Source organism: Triturus cristatus, chromosome 9 (assembly GCF_964204655.1).
Source record: "Triturus cristatus chromosome 9, aTriCri1.1, whole genome shotgun sequence".
NCBI lineage: Eukaryota > Metazoa > Chordata > Amphibia > Caudata > Salamandridae > Triturus > Triturus cristatus.
The window spans coordinates 57,581,276-57,602,874 of record NC_140592.1 but is presented as its reverse complement, the minus strand read 5'-3'; the positions used below and the strand labels follow the sequence as shown (position 1 = coordinate 57,602,874).

The 21,599-nt window shown below is 45.8% G+C and overlaps 1 protein-coding gene across 1 annotated transcript in view; it reads right to left on the bottom strand.

Annotated features, from left to right (window-relative positions):
• RUVBL1 (RuvB like AAA ATPase 1) overlaps positions 1–21,599 on the bottom strand; it is a 140,025-nt gene that overhangs the window by 41,141 nt on the left and 77,285 nt on the right. Inside the window, exons 6-8 of the mRNA XM_085624400.1 lie at positions 5,583–5,732; positions 5,019–5,082; positions 2,613–2,811 (exon numbers count right to left, since the gene is read on the bottom strand). Of these exons, the coding sequence (XP_085480526.1) occupies positions 2,613–2,811; positions 5,019–5,082; positions 5,583–5,732 (413 nt within the window). The remainder of the gene's footprint in view (positions 1–2,612; positions 2,812–5,018; positions 5,083–5,582; positions 5,733–21,599) is intronic.

Below are 21,599 nucleotides of genomic sequence, written 5' to 3'. Positions count from 1 at the left end.
TTAGGATAGTCTTACTGGCGAGTAAACTGTACCAGATTTCGATTTAAAAAATGTATGAATCGGGAGACATCGTAAATCTAGTCGCATGGCTAAAGAAATATGCGTAACATAGTTCCTATCAAGTCTATGGTAAAGCATGTAGCTTACCACCAAGATTGAAAAGTAACAGCTTGTGCATTTTTCCAGTTAGAAGTAATTAAATGGAAAGGAAGAGTTAATAGTAAGTCTAGCAGTTTATGACCTTGAGTGAGCTCAGACCAAACTGGAGCTACGCTACATAGGAAAATATTTAAATACAAAAAATAATGTTGATTTTAAAAACCTTATTATTAGATTCCACACTTTTATCCAGAACAAATGAATATTGGGATGTTCAAAGAGCTTGTGTTTTAAATCAGGGTACGAGGAGCTGCAAGACCAACAAGATGGACCTGAGTCTGAAGAGACTCGGAATCGAGGCAGCAATAAACGATGGTAAATGAAAAATAGGGATTGTAAAGTATTGGCAGCTCTGGTGGATTTATGAATCTTAGTCCAAATATTGTCTTATAAACCAATGGGCCAAAAATGCTGTAAATCTGCCTCACATGTTCGGTCAACTTTGATTTACATCCATTGGTGGAAGGAATTAGTACTTTGCAGATTGTGGAGGCTTTGTGATCAGTACATAGTCATATAAGCAGTGAGACTGAATCTGTGGGGGGAAAGTTTGTTAAGAGATGTAGATATGAGATGTGTTACTAAATTATGAAGAAGTTCATACTGTTTCTTAAACGAGGAGGGTAGGGAAAAAGTTTTCCTAAGTGCTGAGAAGGATAGAATTTGACTAGGAGCGAAAAGCTGATTCACCCAGTATGAATCTCTGTTCCTCCAAGATTTACACTACATGGAACGGTTACTGTTTGGATGTTATGATTGCACCAAAGAGATTGCTGAAGAAGATTGCACACCCATCATCACCCAGTCTAATGGATTTATATCTAATTATCTCTGCTGAGTTTTCAGTTTAGGTCTGCAGGAAAACTGAAACATTCCATGAAAACCAGGCAGTCTCCAACTGCAAACTGCAAACTGCGCATGTCAAAGGAGTCTCTCACTCAGCATTATATTGTAAATTTGCTTTCTACAAAACGTTGGCGGAGCAATGCAGTGCAAAAAAAAAATAGCATTACAGACTATATGATATATATAGTCACCGGAAACAATGACATACTGCAATGTAGCAACCCTTCATAAAGCATCTCATTTCATACACTGATGTACAGACATCTGAGAATCAAAATCCTAGCTCATTGCCTACGTTTTTAGCCGTGTGTTCCTGCAGATCTATATGGACGTCGGAGCCGGCTGAATTCAGTGATACAAGTCACATGTTACTGCTTATGCTCAGGTATTATTTCACTATATATTTGGGGAGTGTTCTGCAATGCAAACTGTTTCAACTGCTTCAAGACACTTCCAGATAAAGTTTCTTTTACATCAAAGATGAGCAGAAGTGTGAGTGGGTGGTGAGGAGAAAAGGCAATTACATTTGAGATCCAATCAGATTAATGGTGGGTTCATTGCCATGTCCAAATCAGCTGCTGGGGTGAGTTGGTGGGGTGTGATTGAAATAAGCACTGCATGCCAAGTGTGTGTACAGAGCAAGGCAAGAATTCATCAATGAATACAGATGGTACTACCAAAAGCTTTGGTATTCCTACATTTAGGGGACATTTGAAGTTTAGCTGAATGGGGAGAACTGTCTTAAGTGAACAGTTTTCCGGCTCTGTAAAGCTTGGAGTTCACCACCCGCATTAAGAGGTGGGGAAACTTTGGGGTTTCCTAAGGTGGAGCCTCATCCCATTCCATCATGGTAAAAACCCACAACCACAGACTGATGGTCAGCTAGCTTCAGAGCGCAGGAAGACCCTACTTAGGGCAAGTCTTCTGATGCTTGTTATCTCATGCCCACAACCGCGGAGAGTGGCAGGGCACTAGCGCACAGGATCAGATAGTAATGGTCTCCATGTACCAGGAAAAAACTTCCTGAGCATTAGAGCCAATGATTTTTGTGTTTTTAGGCAGATACCCCGGCCTGCAGGGGATATCGGCCAGCATAACATGGCAGTTAGTGAGATTTTCAATTCTGCCCCAGTTGGGGCACTTCCACCAAAACGGTTCTCATGGAGACGTCTATAAGAAAGGAGGCAAATGTTTCTGCCGACCAAGTTGGCCGCAGCCAGTCTAAAAGCACCACCTCAGTGCTGCATACTACTCTGTAAGTCGTCAGGACGGCATTTCTTTAATCGTGGATTTTATTTGACTGCCAAATTTATTCCCAGAGTTTGGAAACATTTCATTTGAGAACTAGGATTGTGCTGGCTGCTATAGAAATGCTCTGTCTGTTCTCTCTGCTGAACCAACTAAACCAAGGCACCTGATAATTTGTAGCAACAGAAAAGCAAGGACTGAAACCATGATATGGCCCTATGGGGTTATCTAGATTGGGCTGATTTGCCCGTCAGATCAATCGCCAGCATAATGGGACAGGGACTCCTATTCTAAAATATTAAATTTTAATATAAACTACTCACGTTGAATATAGATGCACCAAGCTGAAAACCTCATACCTGATCACGCAGTTCCCCCGGTTTGTAGCAAATATGACTATGGGTGCAATGGCGGACTCCAGAGCTCGGTGTAAGTATGTAAAACACTCAATATCCAGCATGTGCACCTCATCGATAAAAAGAACCCCGGGCACCAGCTCTGCGATGCCCTGGTCAATGTATTTGTTCACAACTTTGTTTATCTCCCCTCGCAGCTTATCTGAAAGATAAAAGTAAAGAACAGATATCAATGACCATTGAAGTTCACATGAGTACATCTCTTTACAATGCACAAGATAACTCTGGAGCCAATGCCTCCAATTCTCAAAGGTGTCCAGAAGCCTTGGGCAACTTGGTAGGGCTCCCAGCGAATGTAGCACAAAGCAGTGGGAGGGAATCTCTTGCAATGGCCTGAACCGATTTCTTGAGAAGGCAAATGACTACGCCTAATCAAGCAGGATCTCCAAGCCAAACAAACTCATACACTGGGCAGTGCAGAGTGTACAAATTCTGAATTTCTTGACAGAAAGTAGCATCTGGGTGGCAATGAATGCTGCCTTTAGTGGGTGAAGTGGTTCAGATCACTTCATTGAAGTTGGGGTAATGACTAGAGAGAAAAAAACAGGGGAACGAAAAGGGTACATGTAAGCAATAAGGTAAAATATGGCTGTCCAAATGGCAAAAACATAACAGGGGAGTATCTAAAAAAAAAAAGGAAAGGTTTAAGTTAAAGGAGGTTGGGTAGAAGTGGTATGACGCACATCACTCCCCCTGTAACTCAAACAAAAATAGGGTAAAGTTAAGTATTAAGGGGAATAGGTTAAGGGAAAATGTGACCGCATGGTGAGGGAGAGAGGGTGGTTCTAGCTGTAAAATCAGAGTATTGCTTCAATACCCATATTAAAAAGCCTGAGATTTTTGCAATAAAAATAAAAATAAATATGTCCAAGAATAATCAGTGGTGGTTTTACTTGAAGTGATTAATCTCAAAACTCTTATTTCAGGGAGAAAATAATAAATCACACTGAACATCATGATAGTATTGCGCCCGCAAGAGAAGGTGAGGACAGGAGGGTAACTGGGCGAGCCAATTCAGCTTTGTGTCAGTCAGCCAGAAACCTTCCAAGCAGTTCAAAACTTGGCCAGGGTGGTAAATTCCGTTCCGCTCGCGGAATTTGTGTAATTTCGCGCTCTGCGGAATTGGCAGAAATTCCGCGATCCGAATCTTCGCGGAATTTTTTGCTGGTTCGTGCTTTCAAAATGTGTGTTCGCGAGATATTTCCCCCCCCCCCCCGTCCCCCCCCCCGAGCACGCGAACAGTAAAAAAGCATCACGATTGGGTGGAACAAGCAATTCCACGTGTTCGCGGAACTCTGCGTGCTCGCGAAGATTTTTTACCGTTTTGCGTAGCTTTGCGTAGCTCGACTACGCAAATTCTGCCCATCCCTATTCCAATCTCACCATCCCTTCTGCAGGATATTCATCTGGCTATGGCCGGAGTCGCCGGACTGTCGCCGGACTGTAGTAAGAACAATCATGGCCTTTGAAAGTTGGGGGGTTTCTGATCAGGGATCTGGCTTTGATTGCTCTTCCATCCGTCTTGCCTCACTTGGGAGGTGTAAATGGACAGCAGTAAGAACAATGGCATTTACTATACCTTACATACCCTGGGAGCTTAGCAGCGTCCCCAGAGATCGTGTCCCTGAAGCTTTTGGGTGGCCCCCCTTTGCTGCGCCACTGCAGAACCCAGAGTACGGTGCAATAATGAAGCGATGCAAGACATCACAACAGTTACACAGTGGCCCTCGGTGTGAGCATGGAGCTATTAGTTCATGTGATGCACTCATGTAGGGTGAGGGTGAAGGCGAGCGGCTTGTATGGTGGAGAGGGGTACCTACACAGAGTGGGTTCCAAGCAGAATTCCATGTCCCTCTCAAAGGTATCCAAGGAGGTGGCAGATCTCAGTCAAGTGGGATGGTGATACAGGAATGTTGCGCTAGCACTGAAAAGAGCCTGAATGGCGATGCTGAGCATGGACATTGTGTTTGGTTAACAAAGTGAGGTTGCCAGGTGTAGAAGGATATTGTGAAATTTGGGGGAGAGGCAAGGGCATGGACGCAGTGTCAGAAGAATAGGCATCTGTTGAATTGCAGACTGGTTTGCAAAGGTTTAGAAGTCTGCGGTGGAAAAGTGCTTACATAAGCCCCTTTAATGCTAACAGGTCCTCTCAAACAAGGTAATCCCTTCTCTCGGCCAAAGTCTTTTGTTTACCTACAAACATCCATGTGAGACGTTCTGGGAAACCACTTCAAATGTTCCGGTGGGGTATCAGTTATTTCTGCACCCCAATGGACACAGGATTCATGACATACAACACAGGCTGAGCAAAGCATCACAAGAATCCACCGTAAAAAGAATGAGCCATACCTGTGATTTCAGTTTTCTTGGGTTTCATTAACTGACCCATCATAGAGAGGATGTCCTGTCCACCCTATAGAATAAAATGGAAAACATTTAAAGAAAAAAACAATGAAAACAAAAACAAACGTTTTTTCTAGGACTACAATCTGTGTGTGTGTGTTGTGGGGTGCCAAAAATGCCATTTTAGACCTAAGTCTGAATACAAAGTCATAACACCTGTAAACAAGTTTTGTCCACTCTTAAAGAAACTTTAATATACATAATAGTTTTTTTTTTTATAAGTTACACTCTTTGTATATTTTTTAAGCCTCGTGATTGTCAGAAAATATAAAAAAGGTAAGTGTTTTGAGTTTTATTACATATTTCTATTAGGTTACCTTTTTTACACCTGTACAGTATTTAAAATTTATTTGAAGTTGAGGCCCCTCTAATGCTGTAATATCAGCAGTCGCCATAGGTCAGGCCATGTGCAAAATAAAGCTTCAGATGCAGTTTAGTTACACATTGGGTTGACAGCCCCCTTAACGCCTCTTGCCAAAACTCTGCATCACGAAATCTCTGATGGAATACCTGCGGTCTCGCGTTGGCCACGTCCAAGTCGTGCAGAGTGACATCCTGGATGATTTCTTTCTTCTTGTGCACATCACCCTTGGGCAGTGGGACATACTCCTCGGCTTCAAGGTCGAACTCTGTGGCATAGGTATCGCACCTGCCTTGCCTCTGCGGGGAAGAGGGGGGGGGGGGGGGGTGGTAAGTGGTGAGCAGGCACAGGTGCACTGGGCATCTCATAGCCAAGCCTCTGAGTGACAAGCCGCTGACAAAGAGCAAGGGCTGGGTTCACAATTTTTCAAATGAGTCCCGCCCCCTCTTTGCCTGCCAATAGACTAGGTCTGTTTTCAAAAAGCAAGCCTCAAAGACAGTCTATTCTTTGCAAAGGCATGGCTACCTTTACTTGTTCTCCCTTGCAGTCAGTTCAGACAAAAATAACAAAATAGAATAAACTCCTGCCTGATAGGTTCTCCTGGTAGAGGCGTCAGAAGATGTGGGCCAATGATGCTCTTCTGCTTCAAATTGAGACCATTCGGGATGCAGATAACTAGACCGTGGTCTCCTCCCTCTGGCATGCAGCCAGAGAATATGTATAAAAGTTTACCAAATGCGAGCCGCCTGCTGCAGCAGCTGGGCCCTACTTTGCGCTTTTGTGCGTGATGGCTGCTAGTCCTCTTCTGCCCCAGCCGCCCAATAAGAAAGGTGCATCTAAAGCAGCGTCAGTTCTGGAGCAATCACTAAAGCAGTAGAAAAGCAATTATGCAGCAATAGTTTAGCAAAACCCAATATAGTTCACACATGATCAGTCACATGATCAACAATGGTGCTCAACTTACTCATGCACATACAGTTGCACCTTTCAAATGAAACTTGAAGCATATTATACAATAGTTCACCATTATCCTTGCACCAAAGCGTATGCCAATACACAACTTTTCAGTACTACACAGACAACTCGCTAGGCATGGAAAATTAAACTGATGAGGGGAGTCAATTCCTCTGTTACAACCTAGAGATAATTAGGACAAATTTCCCTAATCAAAACCAAGCTGTCTATCCACCCTTACGCAAAACGTAACACGAGCCAAACCGTAAAGATGTTTGCTTTACCAATGCTACCACCAAACTTTGCAGGACTACTTAAAAAGGATGTACAGCACTCCGGCAAGAAGAGTGGTGAAGGTTAACATTAAGCTTCACAACTCAATGGTCTAGAAATTCTCAACTGCATTCTTGGCAGTGTTAGGATGAAGATGCTCATATACTCTGTCTCCAAGAGACGCATCTATCATGGGAGAAAAGAGATTTGCTAAAGAGCCTAGGGTTGGAACTTGTAGTGTCATCTAGGCAGACTGGTATCAAACGGGGTGTTGCCATACTCATGCGTAGGAATCTTGGTATATCAATTAAGACTGCTGCTGACAAATGGGGCCGTTGGGCCATGGCAGAACTCTCAATTTCTCAGAACAGGTTTTTGATCTATTCAGTTTATGGCCCTAACCTCGACGATTCTGAGCTTTTTAATTATCTCAATCACGAACTCGCCCTGTGCAGTTTGCCTATTATTTTCTGTGGGGATTTAAACATTCATATTGACGCTGTCCTCAACATTAGACAAAATTTAAAGTATAAAGGTTTAAAGCCACGGTCCTTCAAGGCTCTACGATCTATGGTCTTAGACAATGCCTTATCTGATGCTTGGCACACTCTCCATCCAGATGAGTATGGCTATACCTTCTTTTCTGTTCCCCACAAGAAACATGTTCGGATTGATTATTTTTTTCTATCTCAGTTCTTTTTGGGAAAAATTGCGGTTGAAATTCTACCTAGGCTGTTGTCGGATCACAATCCCCTCTGTTTAAAATTTTGTATCCCATCAACCGAACAAGGGTACAGATCAATTTGGACCTTTCAACGGAATTTACTTTTACAACCAGATTATTTCCAATTTATGTCTAAAGTTATCCGGGATTTTTTTGAATTTAATAATCAATCAGCCTCAGTCCCAGTAGTTTGGGACACATTTAAATCTGTGGTACGGGGAGAGACACTAAAATATTCTAATTTTCAATCAAAGGAAAAGCGTAACAAATTCAAAAGGGATTGTGACATGGTTTTATCTGCAGAGACTCGGCTAGCTGAATGTATTAAACTTAATCGTGACATAGAGGAATCCCAATTGGATCTATCAATTAAACGTAGCTTTGTTTATACTCATATTGCTGATCAAGTAGCTCTACTCCATAATCAACATCGCATTGAAAGCTACGAACTGAGTGAACAAACGGGGAAAATCTTAGCAATCAGACTACGTCAAAAAGCTACTGTTAATGAGATTCTCAAAATTCAAGATCTTCATGGAGTTTTTAAAACCTCTAAAGAAGACATACTCGCCGCTTTCAATGAATTTTACCAATTGCTTTATCACCAATCGGATAGTGTTCCGGATCTCGATATAAAACAATATCTTGAAAAGATCCAAATTACAGGAATGTCATTAGAACATGCGGAGTGCCTCAGTACCCCAGTTACTTGGGACGAGATTGAACTCGCTATTACAGGCCTGGCGACTGGGAAAGCTATGGGCCCTGACTCTATTCCTCTAGAATTTTACCGAGTATTTAGAGGTATCTTAAAACCAGAATTAATGAAGATTTTTTCTTCAGCCTTCGCTGGTAATCCACCTCCCTCATGGTCCATCGCAACCATTGTAATTTTCTTAAAAAAAGGTAAGAATAGCGAAGAATTAGGCTCATATCGCCCTATCTCCCTGATTCCCACCGATAGTAAAATTTACTCAAAGATATTAGCTAACAGATTGAATTCATTCATGCCTACTCTCGTCTCTATTAGACAACATGGTTTTATTCTGAAAAGAGACACTACAGATCACGTTAGAAAAATAATTGCCTTATTAGACTGGGCTCAGACATCTGAATCTCCTGTTGCGGTGGCCCTGTTGGACGCAGAAAAAGCGTTCGACAGGGTCTCCTGGGAGTTTCTCTGGTCTACCATGCTCTGGATGGGCTTCCCTATTTCATATATTAATGCCGTCAAAGCCCTCTATGTCCAGCCTAAAGCTACCATCAGATTAACCAACTCTGTCTCGAAGGGCTTTCCGATAACAAGAGGGACTAGACAAGGTTGTCCTTGTTCTCCCTTGTTGTTTGCCCTTTATTTAGAACCGTATCTCCGTAACTTATCCCTCGCGACAGAAATTATACCTGTCAAAATTAATACCCATTCATTTAAAACTTTTGCCTATGCAGACGATGTCGCCATCACCACTGTCGATATTGGTCGTGCACTACCAAAAATTATATCTCTGGCAGAAGAATTCGGCTCGTTATCTGGCTACAAATTAAATGTCGCCAAAACCCAATTGATCCATTCTGGCTTCGGTCGACCTAAAGAAATGGTCTTCAATTTAGAAGCCCAATATTTGGGGATAACGATTTCATCCAAAGTGGATGATATTGTACACTTAAATATTGAGCCCGTCTTGAATTCATCTAATAAAACCTTAGAGAGACTCAGTAATCTCCATTTCTCTCTTTATGGCCGCGTTAATATCATTAAAATGTTAATTTTACCAAAATTTTTGTATTTATTTCGTACCATACCGCTTTTGTTTCAGGCACACTATTTCACAAGAATTGATAGAATGATATCTAGATTCTTGTGGGGGTATCATCGCTCTCGTCGCGCGTTGAAATGGTGTTTTTTGCCAAGGCTGAAAGGGGGGTGGGGTGTACCTAATTTTCATCTGTATTATTGGGTCATTTGTTTAAGATCTATGAGGGTACTCCTCTTCACGGACACTATTACTGAGGAATCTATTTATCCTTCAGTTTATGAATTACTTTTAGGTAAGGCCGCCCCACAATGCTTAGTCAAAATCATTGAACCCAGCTACTACAAAAAGACCAAATTTAAGATTATTTTCGCTTGTTTTACAATTTGGCGACAATTTAGGAATAAAATTCTACGCCTAGCTGAAATCACTTATTATTCTCCAATTATTAATAACCCAGCCCTGCCTCTGATATTCCATGATCAAATTATCAGAATTTGGTTTCTCTCTGGAATACAGACTTTAGGTGATCTATATGAAAAAGCTCAATTTCTCTCATTTTCGGTTCTTCGAGCTAAATATTGCTTACCACAGCATCACTTCTTCAAGTATCTCCAGATTCGTAGCTTTTTAGAATCAAAAGGACTTCTCATTAACTCATCTATGCATCGTCATAAGATCTTAGAAACTATTAAGAAAACAAAAAAAATAGGCACAATCTATCAAATGATCATTAATCATTCCGAGGATGATTTACTCTCTATAGAGAGTAAATGGCAAAGGAGGCTAGATATACTAAAGGTCGATATAGGTAGATCCATTGAGATATCCATGAAGGTACTTTTCAATGGATCCCTTCAAAGCCAGCATTATATGTCTGTCTTCGGTCTTTACTATTCCCCGGCTAAGCTCGCCAAGTGGAAGGTCAGCGGCGATTCTAGATGCAACCGCTGTAATGAGGTGGATGCGGACTCTATCCATATGTTTTTCAAATGCGAAAAATTACTTCGTTATATCACAGATATAGAATTTTTTATTAATAATAATCTACGGATTCTCGTAAAACTTTCTCCTGAGTTGGTAATTTTTGGTGTTCAAGTAGATCAACTTGGGAAAAGATCTTTCCCTGAAGATGCATTTTTGTTCATCTGCATGTCCGTTTTCCGTTTTTGTATCACTTCTCGATGGATTGACAAGGAACCTCCGACCTTTCATCATTGGCAATGCAAGCTAATCTCTATTTATCATTTAGAATTGGCCATGTATAAACTTAAGGGGATAAGGAAAAAAAAACAAGGTCTGAAAATCTGGGACCCAGTCACTAAATGGATCTGAGGGATCTACTCCATTTCTTTTATGTACCCTTTTTTTTTCTTCCTCAAAAATCATTTATATCATGCTTGCTTGTTTGTTTCACTGCTCATTGCCCGACTGTTTGTTGTAAATAAAAACTGTAAATAAATAAAAAAAAAAAAAAAAAGGATGAAGATGCTTACAAGAGCTCACAACACACTTGATCTTAATCTTTCACTAAAGTCCAAAGCTGCTAGCAGTGAAGAAAACCTTAACAAAACCCAGCAGTCTCCAGCAATCATCACCCTTGTAATAGCCAATTAGGATGACCAATGGGCAATTAGGAGGGGTGATATTCGAAGCCTGGCAAGAACACCACCAATGTAGGAGAATTACCATGACAGATAAGTAACTTTTCCTACACAGTATTGAGGTTTTACAGATTCACGTGTTTGAACCAGGATTTTAAGAAGGGCAATATATCCAACATATTAACAAACAGTGGGTGGTGAGTAACAGCTCTTTAGGCCTCCTTCAAGAAAAAGATGACAGTACTTCATCTCCCGCTGCCGCTTCGAGACAGTACTGTTGCGTTAATGTGTGCCTATTCCTCCACGTTCCTGTTTGCACGAATCCATCAATGAAACCTCAGCTATCAGGGCCATTAATGCTGCAACACCTCCTGTACAATATGCTGTAGCATTATTTTCAAAGGATCTACCCACCTGAGCATGACTAAATATTATAGCTGCGGCAACCCAAAGATATCCCTGGTTTACATATGGATTGCCCTTCACATGGATTAACAAAATAAATTAAAAGCTAGAATAGCTTTAATCATTCTCGGCTCCTCTCCCTCCTTAATGTATACGGAAGGAGCTTATCGGCGTATTTGCTTGTGTTCGGTGTACTTCATGCGGAGTGCACTATTTTTGTTTTAATATTTGCATTTTACTCTTGTGCACATTCTCTCTTACCCGCACATTAAAATTTGATTCACTCCTCGCTACTTCGCGAGTTTTTCGGGGGATTTCTGAGGGACTAGGACATTTCACGGCGCCATTTTGGTTAGCGCTCTAGCGTTCACATTGTGGGGGCTTTAAGAGCACACCCATGCCAGCGCGCAGCGCACGCGCGCCAGAGGCAAGCCCGTCTGCGCCCGTCCGCGCCAGGACGCCTCCAGCCGCCAGATACCCTGATAATTTGCAGTTACCATCCAGACCTGTGTATAACCCAGCGTGGACATACTCACGTGAGCATCTGCTGTCTTTAAATAGGGTGTGCTGTAAGGATCTGTGCTACAATTTTTTTGAGGGCCCCTTTTCATGTTTGACCTGTAAGTTTCAAAGCATGCATTGCCATTGTCCCATCTCACTCATCTCATCCTCACTTGATTGTATTTGTTTACCTAACTCTCTGAGGTTGGAGCCCCCTAGTTATTCGTCTCCTATTGTGCAGCATCAAGTATGGAACTGTATCCTAGCCAATGTCAGATCTTTGGTTAGGCACTCTGTAAATATATGGGATGTTTTAACCGATCAGAAGCCTGACATAGGTTTCATTACTGAGACCTGGCTTAAACCTTCCTCCACCCCGGCTATTGCTTTAGCTATACCTGAGGGCTATCGGATTCTCAGGCGGGATAGAATAGGCAAAATGGGTGGGGGTATAGCTTTAATTCACAAAGAGGAACTGGCTGTTAACATTCTTGATCAGATGGGGACGGAAGCATTCAAATGCATTGTCTTTAGATTGGATCTCTCTACATGTTGCATCTGGAAAGGTGCACTAGTTTATAGACCTCCTGGGTCAATATCAAATTTTACCAATCAGCTGCTCGAATTTATTTCTCCTCACTTAATTGCTACACGTAAATTTCTCCTGCTTGGGGACTTTAACATCCACAGTGAAGATGCCTCTAATCAAGATGCCACACTAGGTCTACAAGACCTAGCTGCAGGAGGTTTAGAGATTATTAACACCGCTCCTACCCACATTGCTGGGCACACTTTGGACCTTATCCTTTCCAACTCCTTGGATATCAAATGTGGTGAGACTCTCCCGCTTACATGGTCTGACCATTCCATGATAAATTTCCAAGTGTTGGGTCCCATTGACCATCCTCCGGCGATAAATAATAGTTCTGTCACTCGCCAGTACAGACCTTGGCATAAATTGCCAATCATCTTTCCCTACTGGTCGCTGAGTGGGATTGGAACAGTATGCAAGGGGATGTAGATCAACAGCTCGATTTTTTTGATTCGAGAGTTAGCAAGCTACTGGATAAAGTAATTCCTCTTAAACCTCTTAGATACTCACCCAAAAGCTCTGCTACTGGCTGGTATACGTCTGGCCTGCGTGCTGAGAAAAGCGCTTGTAAAAAATTGGAGCGGATTTGGCGTCGCTCACATGATGAGCATGCTAAAACTATGTATAAAGCAGCTATGGTAATCTATCATAAAAATGTCAAGTTGGCCCGTAAATTCCACATTGCAGAGATTTTGGAGCAGGCAGGTAATAATGCCAGATTGCTTTTTCAAATTGTACACGATTTTACGAACCCCAAATCTTGCCAGACTAGGGATAGTTTTTCTCAGTCAATATGTGATAATATCTCCTCCTTTTTCGTACAAAAAAATTGAGAAGATTTATCAAAATATCACCCTCTCTAATACATTTGCTCCGATTCCTGTAGAGGTCGTGTTGCACCCCACTATTGAAGGACCTCGCCTGACTACATTTCCTGCTATTACCATCAGTGAAGTGCAATCACTTTTGGAATGTACCAGATCTGGATCCCCCCTGGAAACTATCCCTGCTAAAATCTCTTCTAGATTTACGGCCCAGCTGGCCTCCCCAGTTTGCTCTATAATCAATGCCTCTTTAAAATCTGCTACTCTCCCTCAAAGATGGAAACACGTCCAAATTATCCCCATCCGCAAAAATTCTAACATCTCTCCTGAGGAATTGTCAAACTGTCGCCCGATTTCATTGCTCCCGCTGCAGAGCAAGATCACAGAAAAATATATCAATAAGCATTTATCTGCTTTTCTTAAGTCTTCTAGGGCTCTGGCACTGAAACTGCATTGGTGGAGGTAGTGGACAATATCAGAATGGCTCTGGATCAAGGTCAAGCGGCACTTCTGGTGCTGCTTGACCTATCAGCAGCATTTGATACCATCGCCCATTAAGTTCTCCTACATAGACTTTGAGCTTGGCATTGACGGATCTGCATTGAGCTGGTTGTCAAATTTTTTGTCTAACCATACTCAGGCAGTGTCAATGGGTCCTTTTTCATCGGCTCCCACACAGGTTACCAGAGGCATCCCGCAGGGCTCATGTTTGAGCCCTACTCTATTTAACATCTATGGGACGCCTCTGGCTAAACTGATGAGGGATCTGGGGTTTAACCCCATTTCCTACGCAGACGATACCCAGCTCCTCCTCACCTTCGATAAAACGAGATCCGATATACAAACCATCTTTTCTCAGGGTATGATGGCTATTGCCTCCTGGATGAAAACTAACTATCTCCAGTTAAACTCTGAGAAATCTGAGATCCTGTTCGGTGGTGCGGACATCTGTTGGTCACCTAGATGGCGGCCTGAGGAGCTGGGTAAAGCCCCTGCCCCGAAAGAGGTAGTTAAAAATCTAGGCATTGAGCTTGATAAGAAACTTACCATGCAAACCCATGTTAATATCACTATTGGGTCCTGCTATCACATCTTAAGTTTACTCAGAAGAGTTTTTCCATTGCTTCCACTTTCCACCAGGAAGACTCTAATTCAAGCATTGCTCATGAGCAAGATTGATTGATTATTGTAATGCTCTTCTTCTTTCTGCTCATGCTACCTCATTGGACAAATTGCAGGTTATTCAAAATATGGCTGCTCGTCTGGTAACCAATTCTCCCGCTAGGACCCCCTCGCTGCCTTTATTGCATGAACTACATTGGCTGTCAATTAGGAAAAGAGTGCAATTCAAAACAGGCTGCATGATTTTTAAGGCTCTAAACGAACTTAGTCCTCGCTATCTTACTAGGAAACTGGGAATGTATCATCCTATATCCTCTCTTAGATCAGGATCTAAAAAACTTCTCTCTGTTCCTAGAATAAAGAAAGCCCGTTCTGGTGGTAAGGCCTTTTCGTACTTGGCTCCTATGTTTTGGAACAGTCTTCCCCTCTACCTCCGCATGGAAATGCCCCTTTTCCGTTTCAGAAAGCTTATGAAGACATATCTTTTCTAGTTTAAGACAGCTCGCTGTTGCTAGCGCAGAGATACCCCTTGGGGTGATTCAGCGCTATACAAAATTATAAAATCAAATCAAAATCAAATCAAAAGCTCACAAACTTTTCGATCTGCCTAGGTAGAACTTAGACATCTCTTAAAGTCAAAAGAATGCAAAACTTTAGCTGCTACAGTGGATGGATTTGGAAAGAATGCCTTTAATTTAATGGGTTTAGATAAAAGACTGAAGGAACTCTGGGTATAAACAAAAAAAAGATATGTTAAGAACTCTACTAATATTTGTGAAATTCTAGGAAGGTCTCTAACACTGCATAGGTCTTTATCTCATCAGCCCTCCATGTTGAAGCTAGAAGTAAGTCAATCTTCCATGACAGAAATTTCATTCCTGCTTTGTGAATCAGTTCAAAAGGAGCTCACACTAGTTGCAAAAGAGCTGTGTTTAGCTGCCTTTGAACTAGGGGTTTTCATACAGGAGGGAAAGATTTGAAAAGTCCTTTCATGCACTCATTTACCAGTATGTTAGCACACAGCGGCTTATTGAGTTTTCTTTTGAAACAAGAAATAACGGAATCATGAACTTTAATTAAGGTACATGAAGGACCAGGATGTGCCAGATTTAGCAAGTCGGGAAGAATCTGGTGAGGCCCTACAGACATCAGCTTTCGATTTTGTTTTTCACACCACACACAAAACCTCAACAACGACTAAGACACATTGTGCTTAGTAGAAAAGGGTCTTACTTGTGCCAAGTTCACTGTACAGTTGTCAAATTTCTCAAATGGTGGAATGCAATATATTCAGTATGTGTGTAACTTCATCAGAGCTGGAACTCGATGAAGGGTTTGACCGTAGGATCTGGAGATCAGGTGCAGTAATTAGGTTCACAGGATCTGCGCGCTTCCGAGAGCAGTAAGAGTTTTGTGAACCAAAATAATCTTGATCACGCTGGAGCGAACAAGATTACAGAGGATGCTTCTCTCCTCATTTTTAGGTCACGCCTAGGCAGCGCTTGCATTGTCTCTTCGAGACATGCTGTATTAAGGTATGGACTTGAAGCTCTGCCCACTTTCCGCCCATCTTTTTAACTGGCTCCTGTCGCTGTCCTTTGTAAATGGTGGATTTTCATTGGTCAATAGGCTTAGTAGTCCTTCCTAAGTACTGCCTTTTTTCTTGAAACTTCCCATGAGAACACCCACTGTTAGATGTGTTGTTACTCGGTACTTTGCAAATACAGCCTCTGAGCACTATTTTGTTACAGGTCTTTCTCCTGCCGCGCCTTTCTTTTGGTATTTGCTGTGCCATATGTGAGTCCATTTTTTTCTTCTATTTGTTAACTTTTGTTATAGTGGCAACACCCGTGCTTTAGCATTTAACATCTTAAGCTAAAGCGTGTGTGCCACGATTGTAACAAAAGTAAATAAATAGGAAGAAAAAAAGCGCTTGACCGCCATTTTTTAAAAAGATGTCTTTATTAACAAGAAAACACAAAAAGGGAACACAGGCGACAATTCCGCACATCTTCCCTCGCAGGGGGACGCATTTTAGGGGGGGGGGGGGGGGGGGGGGCCAGGGAGCCAATCCAGCAGCCAGTGTAACAACCATGGCAGACAATCAGTCATACATCTAGTCTGAGGCCCAGATTAGGACCGATATAGCAAGGAAAATGTCAATGCCAGGGCTATTCGTCCACCCCGGAACAAGCCCCTGAGAAGGCCATGGTAGCGGCCGGGCCCAGCACTCGAGAAAGCTTCCGCACTCCCCTCTGCTGTCGGCGCCTCGCCCAAACTAAACTCAAAAGAAAAGAGAAAGCCCCCCCACCCGTGACCCCCCCCAACCCTCCCAGACCCTCCCACCCTCCCCTCCAGTGGTGGTATCTCTCAATCGAACGCAGGAGCGCCTCCACGCAACAATTATACCAGGAACAGGTGAAGGGCTCGAATCGAGGAGGGACACACCGCTGCCGGCAACCCCCTAGAGAGAAAGCGCACTAGAGGTCCCCAGCGGAAACTGAAATCCTTAAAGGACCCCAGGAAAACATCAGCCATCCGTTCCATGCTCAACAACTTCCACAACCTCGCATGCCACAAAGAAATCGCCGGGGCTTCCTTCTTTTTCCAAGCTGCCGCCAGGGTGATCTTTGCCGCCCCTATGCACAGCCAAAGGATCTTTTTGTCCACGCGTGTTTGGTGCTCTAGGAGGGGATGCCGGAGGCCCAGCAACACGAAAGCTGGCGAATCCGCGATCGGATAGCCCAGGATCTCTTTAATATGGGAGAGGATCTCCTGCCAATAGGGCCGGATGACCGGGCAATCCCACCAAATATGGCGGAAGTCCCCCAAGAGGCCACAGCCCCTCCAACATCGGTCCGAAGAGGTAGGGAAGATGCGATGCAGTTTGGCGGGGGAGAGGTACCAGTCCATCATAGTCTTGAGGTGTGCCTCACGCAACTCCACTGAGTGATTGTGGCTAGTCAAATCGCGCCACAGATGGGACCATTCTTCATCCGCGACAGCCCTCCCCAGTACGTCCTCCCAGAAACCCATGTAGCGCAGCCTTGGAGAAAGAACGGTGGCTAAAAGATGGCCATAGATAAAGGAGATGGTTCCGCGCATCGTCGAGGCGCGTGAGAGAAAGGCCTCAAAGGGCGTGGGCGGCCTAGCTGCCGCCTCACGGACCGGCGGAGACAAAGCCCAGTGCAACAGCTGGGCGTGGCGGAATCGCTCCGTCTGAGGAACCCCATAGTCCCGTCCACAATTGTCAAAGGTGAGCGGGGCGGAGCCATGGAACAGATGCATGAGGGCGAGACAGCCCCCGCTTCTCCATGCGTCAAATGGACCCTCTTGCAGCGCGGGCGGAAAGGCTGGATTGAAGTGTATGGGAGTAAAGGGTGATGGGAACGTGGTCCAGCGCTCATCCCCGGAAACCGAATCCCAAACCTTAAGGGTGGTGCTAGTAGGCGTGCTGATGTACGCATTCTGGGGCCTGTCCCCCTGAGGTTTCCATACCAGATCCCATATCGTGCGCCCCGCCACACTCCTGTCCATGTGTAGCCAGTGCTTCTCTGAGAGCGGTTGGGTCCATTCCACTAAGACCCGCAACTGCTCAGCTTTATAGTAGAGGAGTAAGTCTGGGAGGCCCACCCCACCCTCCCCCCGAGGGCGGCGGAGAGTAGCAAATGAAAATCTAGCTCGCCTCCCCTGCCATATGAAGCGAAGCATTAGAGACTTAACGCGCCGAAAAAAATCAGTGTCCAAGACAATCGGGAGCGCCTGGAAGAGATATAAAAGCTTAGGCAAGAGCGTCATTTTAATCGCATGTATCCTACCCAGCCAGGAGATGAACATCGGCTTCCAGCGATCCAAGTCAGCCCGTAGAGCAGCCAGAAGGGGGGGAAAGTTGGCCGAATATAATTTCCCCACTGTGGGAGTCAAGTGCACCCCCAGATACAGTAATGAGGAATGTGTCCAAGGCAGGGGGGAGAGCGGTCGGAGGCGCTCCACGTCATCCGGCGAGAGCGTGAGATTAAGGATTTGTCATAATTCACCTTGAAACCCGCCACTGCCTCAAAACGCGACAGGGCCATCTGCACGTGGGGGAGGGAGTGCGCCGGATCCGCAAGTGAAAGCAAAACGTCATCCGCGAACAAGAATATCTTATGCTGTTCGCCCGTAAAGGGTAGTCCTCGGATGTCCGGGTGTTCCCGTATCGCCAGCGGCTCAATACTCAGAGCGAACAATAAGGGAGAGAGTGGACAACCCTGCCGCGTGCCCCGCGAATGCGGGAAGAAGGGCGAGAGGTAGCCATTAACCGCGACACGTGAACGGGGCGCGTTATAGTTGGCTCGCAGCATGGTGAGGAATCTGTCCGAGAACCCAAACGCTTCCAAGGCTCGGAAGAGGAACTGCCAATCCACCCGATCAAACGCCTTCTCGGCGTCTAGGCCCAGTAATACTGCCGGAATCTTAAAGCGGTTGGCCTTCTCAATGAGGTGAATTACCCTTCGAATATTGTCGTGGGTTTGTCGCCCCTTAATGAACCCCGATTGATCCGGGTGGATTAGCACCGGCATCAGATCCTGCAGGCGGGTCACGAGAATGGAAGAGTAGAGCTTGGCGTCGATATTGAGCAGGGCGATCGGCCTGTACGATGAACAGACAGCGAGGTCCTTACCGGGCTTAGGAATGACTGAGATAACTGCCACCGCCATAGAGGCCGAAGAAACCCCCGAGTCGGCCATTGCATTAAACAGGCGGACTAAGAAATCGCTGATATCAGTGGCAAAGGTTTGATAGAAGAGGGCCGTGAAGCCGTCCACCCCCGGCGCCTTGTGAGGCTTCAGGGCCTTGATGGCCCCCAGCACCTCCTCCTCAGTGATGGGAGCAGAGAGCAGCTCGTTCCAGGCCGCAGATACCCGCGGAAGCGGGAGGGCACGCAGGTAATCTCCCTGGGCAGTGGGGTCCAGGGAGTCCCCCGCGTATAGCGCCGCATAGAACTCGCCGAAGCGTGCAGCCTTGACCGCAGTGCTGCAGCGCCCCCGTCGTGTCCCGAATACCCCCGACGTAGTCACGTTCACGCTTACTACGCAGCTGGCAGGCCAAGTGTTTCCCTACTTTGTTCCCCTGAGCATAGGAGAGATGACGGAGCTTCAGGAGGGTAAACTCCGACCTATTATTGTAGTGAGCCCGTAGCTTGCCCCGAAGAGCAGTGAGTGATCGCCACATCTGTTTGGAGGGTTGCTCCTTATGCTTACGCTCCAATACCGCCAGCTCTGCCTCCAAGGCCTCGCGCTCCGCTCTCCTTAATCTATTAAGTGCCGCATTAATAGCTAAGCATCTACCCCTCACGGAAGCCTTAAAGGCATCCCAGGTAGTGAAGACAGAAGTGTCCTGCACCGGGTTAAGGTAAAAAAAGTCCCGAATCGCCACACGGAGCTCCTTGCACGAGGAATCGTCTCTCACCAGGGACGCCGGGAAATACCACCTGCGTGGAACCCCCCCCACCGGCGCCCACTGCAGCCCCAATGCAAACAAGCTATGGTCAGAGACAGAAAGGGGAAAAATCCGGGCCTCACTCACGGACCCCCTGAGGGACTGGCTGTAAAAAATATGGTCTAAGCGGGAGTACGATTGGTGGACATGAGAGAAGAAAGTGTAGTCCCGGGAGAGGGGGTGCAAGGAGCGCCACCCATCTAGCAACCCCAGCTCCTCAATCCGCCGGCGCAACTCAGCAGAGAAAACACCAGTCTCAGCTCTCCGGCAGTGGGAGCAGTCCAAGTCCGGATCCCAAACTAAATTGAAGTCCCCCATAACGAAGAGCGTCCCCTCCACAAAGTCCTCTATCGTCCGCAGTAAGTGCAAAAGGAATCTATTTTGCCCCACGTTGGGAGCGTACAGCACAAGGAAGGAACAAGTCCTCCCGAGGAGCATCCCCTAAACTAGGAGCCATCTACCCTCCCTGTCGCTGCGGACTCCCATGGGCTGAAAGTGGAGAGTCGAGCGGAACAGCAGAGCCACTCCCCTATGTTTAGAAACCGCTGAGGACTTATAAATAAGGGGGAACTGCTTATGCTTCAGCCGAGCCTCATCCCGCCGAGCCAGGTGGGTCTCCTGGAGACTCACCACATCTAGGTGGTGATCCAGGATATAATTCCAAATTTTTTGGCGCTTCTGGGGTGAATTCAACCCCTTCACATTCCAAGTGCCTAGGGTAACAGGCATTCTTTACATCTCCCACCTCTCAGCTCTCTTAAGGCAGCTCCAGACCCAGCTCCGCTCCCGTCCCCGGGGCCAAACCCGTCCAGAAAGCCCTCCATAGAAGCGGACCCACATTGCCCCCCAGGACCACCGCCCGCCGACCAGCCAAAGCTATCCCTCCGAAGGCGGCCTTCAGTCCACACACTGCCAGTGCAGCGTCCCCCATGACAGCAACCCCCTTCTCCCCCACCCCTCCCAGGATCAAAGTCCCCCGAAAGCAAGCGTCACTCACTCTCCCGCCACTCAAGAGTAACCCCCATTATCCTCACAGGCCTCCTCCTCAGAGCCCCCATTGAGCACAGCCCACATAGCCGCCCTCGTGCCCACTCCATGCTACCACCACTGGACCCTCCCCATCCCACCCCCACCCAGTCCCCCCGCCACCCCCCCTCCCCAAGATCCCTAGTCCAAAAAATCAACACAACCCCAAATTCAACAAACAAAGGAGCCAACGGACTTCACTCAAAGAAAGTAACAAAAAAAAGCATTGCAACCAAGAGGGCTGGTGTTGGGACCCTCGGAGAACGGGGTCGCAGGCAATGGGTGGTTTCCCAGCCGCTCGCCGGACCGGGGTGTCTTCCCCCAAAGTACATAGTTACCCACGGTACCTGAACAGGAGGAAGGTGTCCCCCCGCCACCAGACTGCCTTCCCTCTACAGTCAAGCCGCGGAGGAGCTGTCCCGCGGCGACGACACTGTTACATTCACCACAGAGGCCACCGCTCCATCTCTTTCCTGCTGACTGGTCGCAGTGTCCGGCCCAGTCTGTGCCGCCGGCCGCCCAACTCTGTGCCAGGATGAAGAGCGCCTTCTGCGTCGCGATGGCGAGCGCCCCCCCCGGGGGAGTCCGCAACATCTGCCAGCCCCAGGAGCTCTTTGGCAGCCTGCAGTGATCGAACCTGGACCAGCCCGTTTTGTTACCTGAAGATGAGACGGAAGGGATGACCCCATGAGTATGCCACGCTGCGATCGCGCAAAAAGGCCGTCACAGGCCGGAAGTCTCGTCGCTTCTGCAGCGTGGAAGCTGCCAGATCCTGGAAGAGTTGGGGACGATGATCTCTGAAGGCCAAGTTAGCAATGGTCCGCGCCTTCCGAAGGATACGTTCCTTGAGTTGGAAGTCATTGACAGACCAAAATATCTGGAGGGGGGCCCCCTGAACCCCTCGGTAGA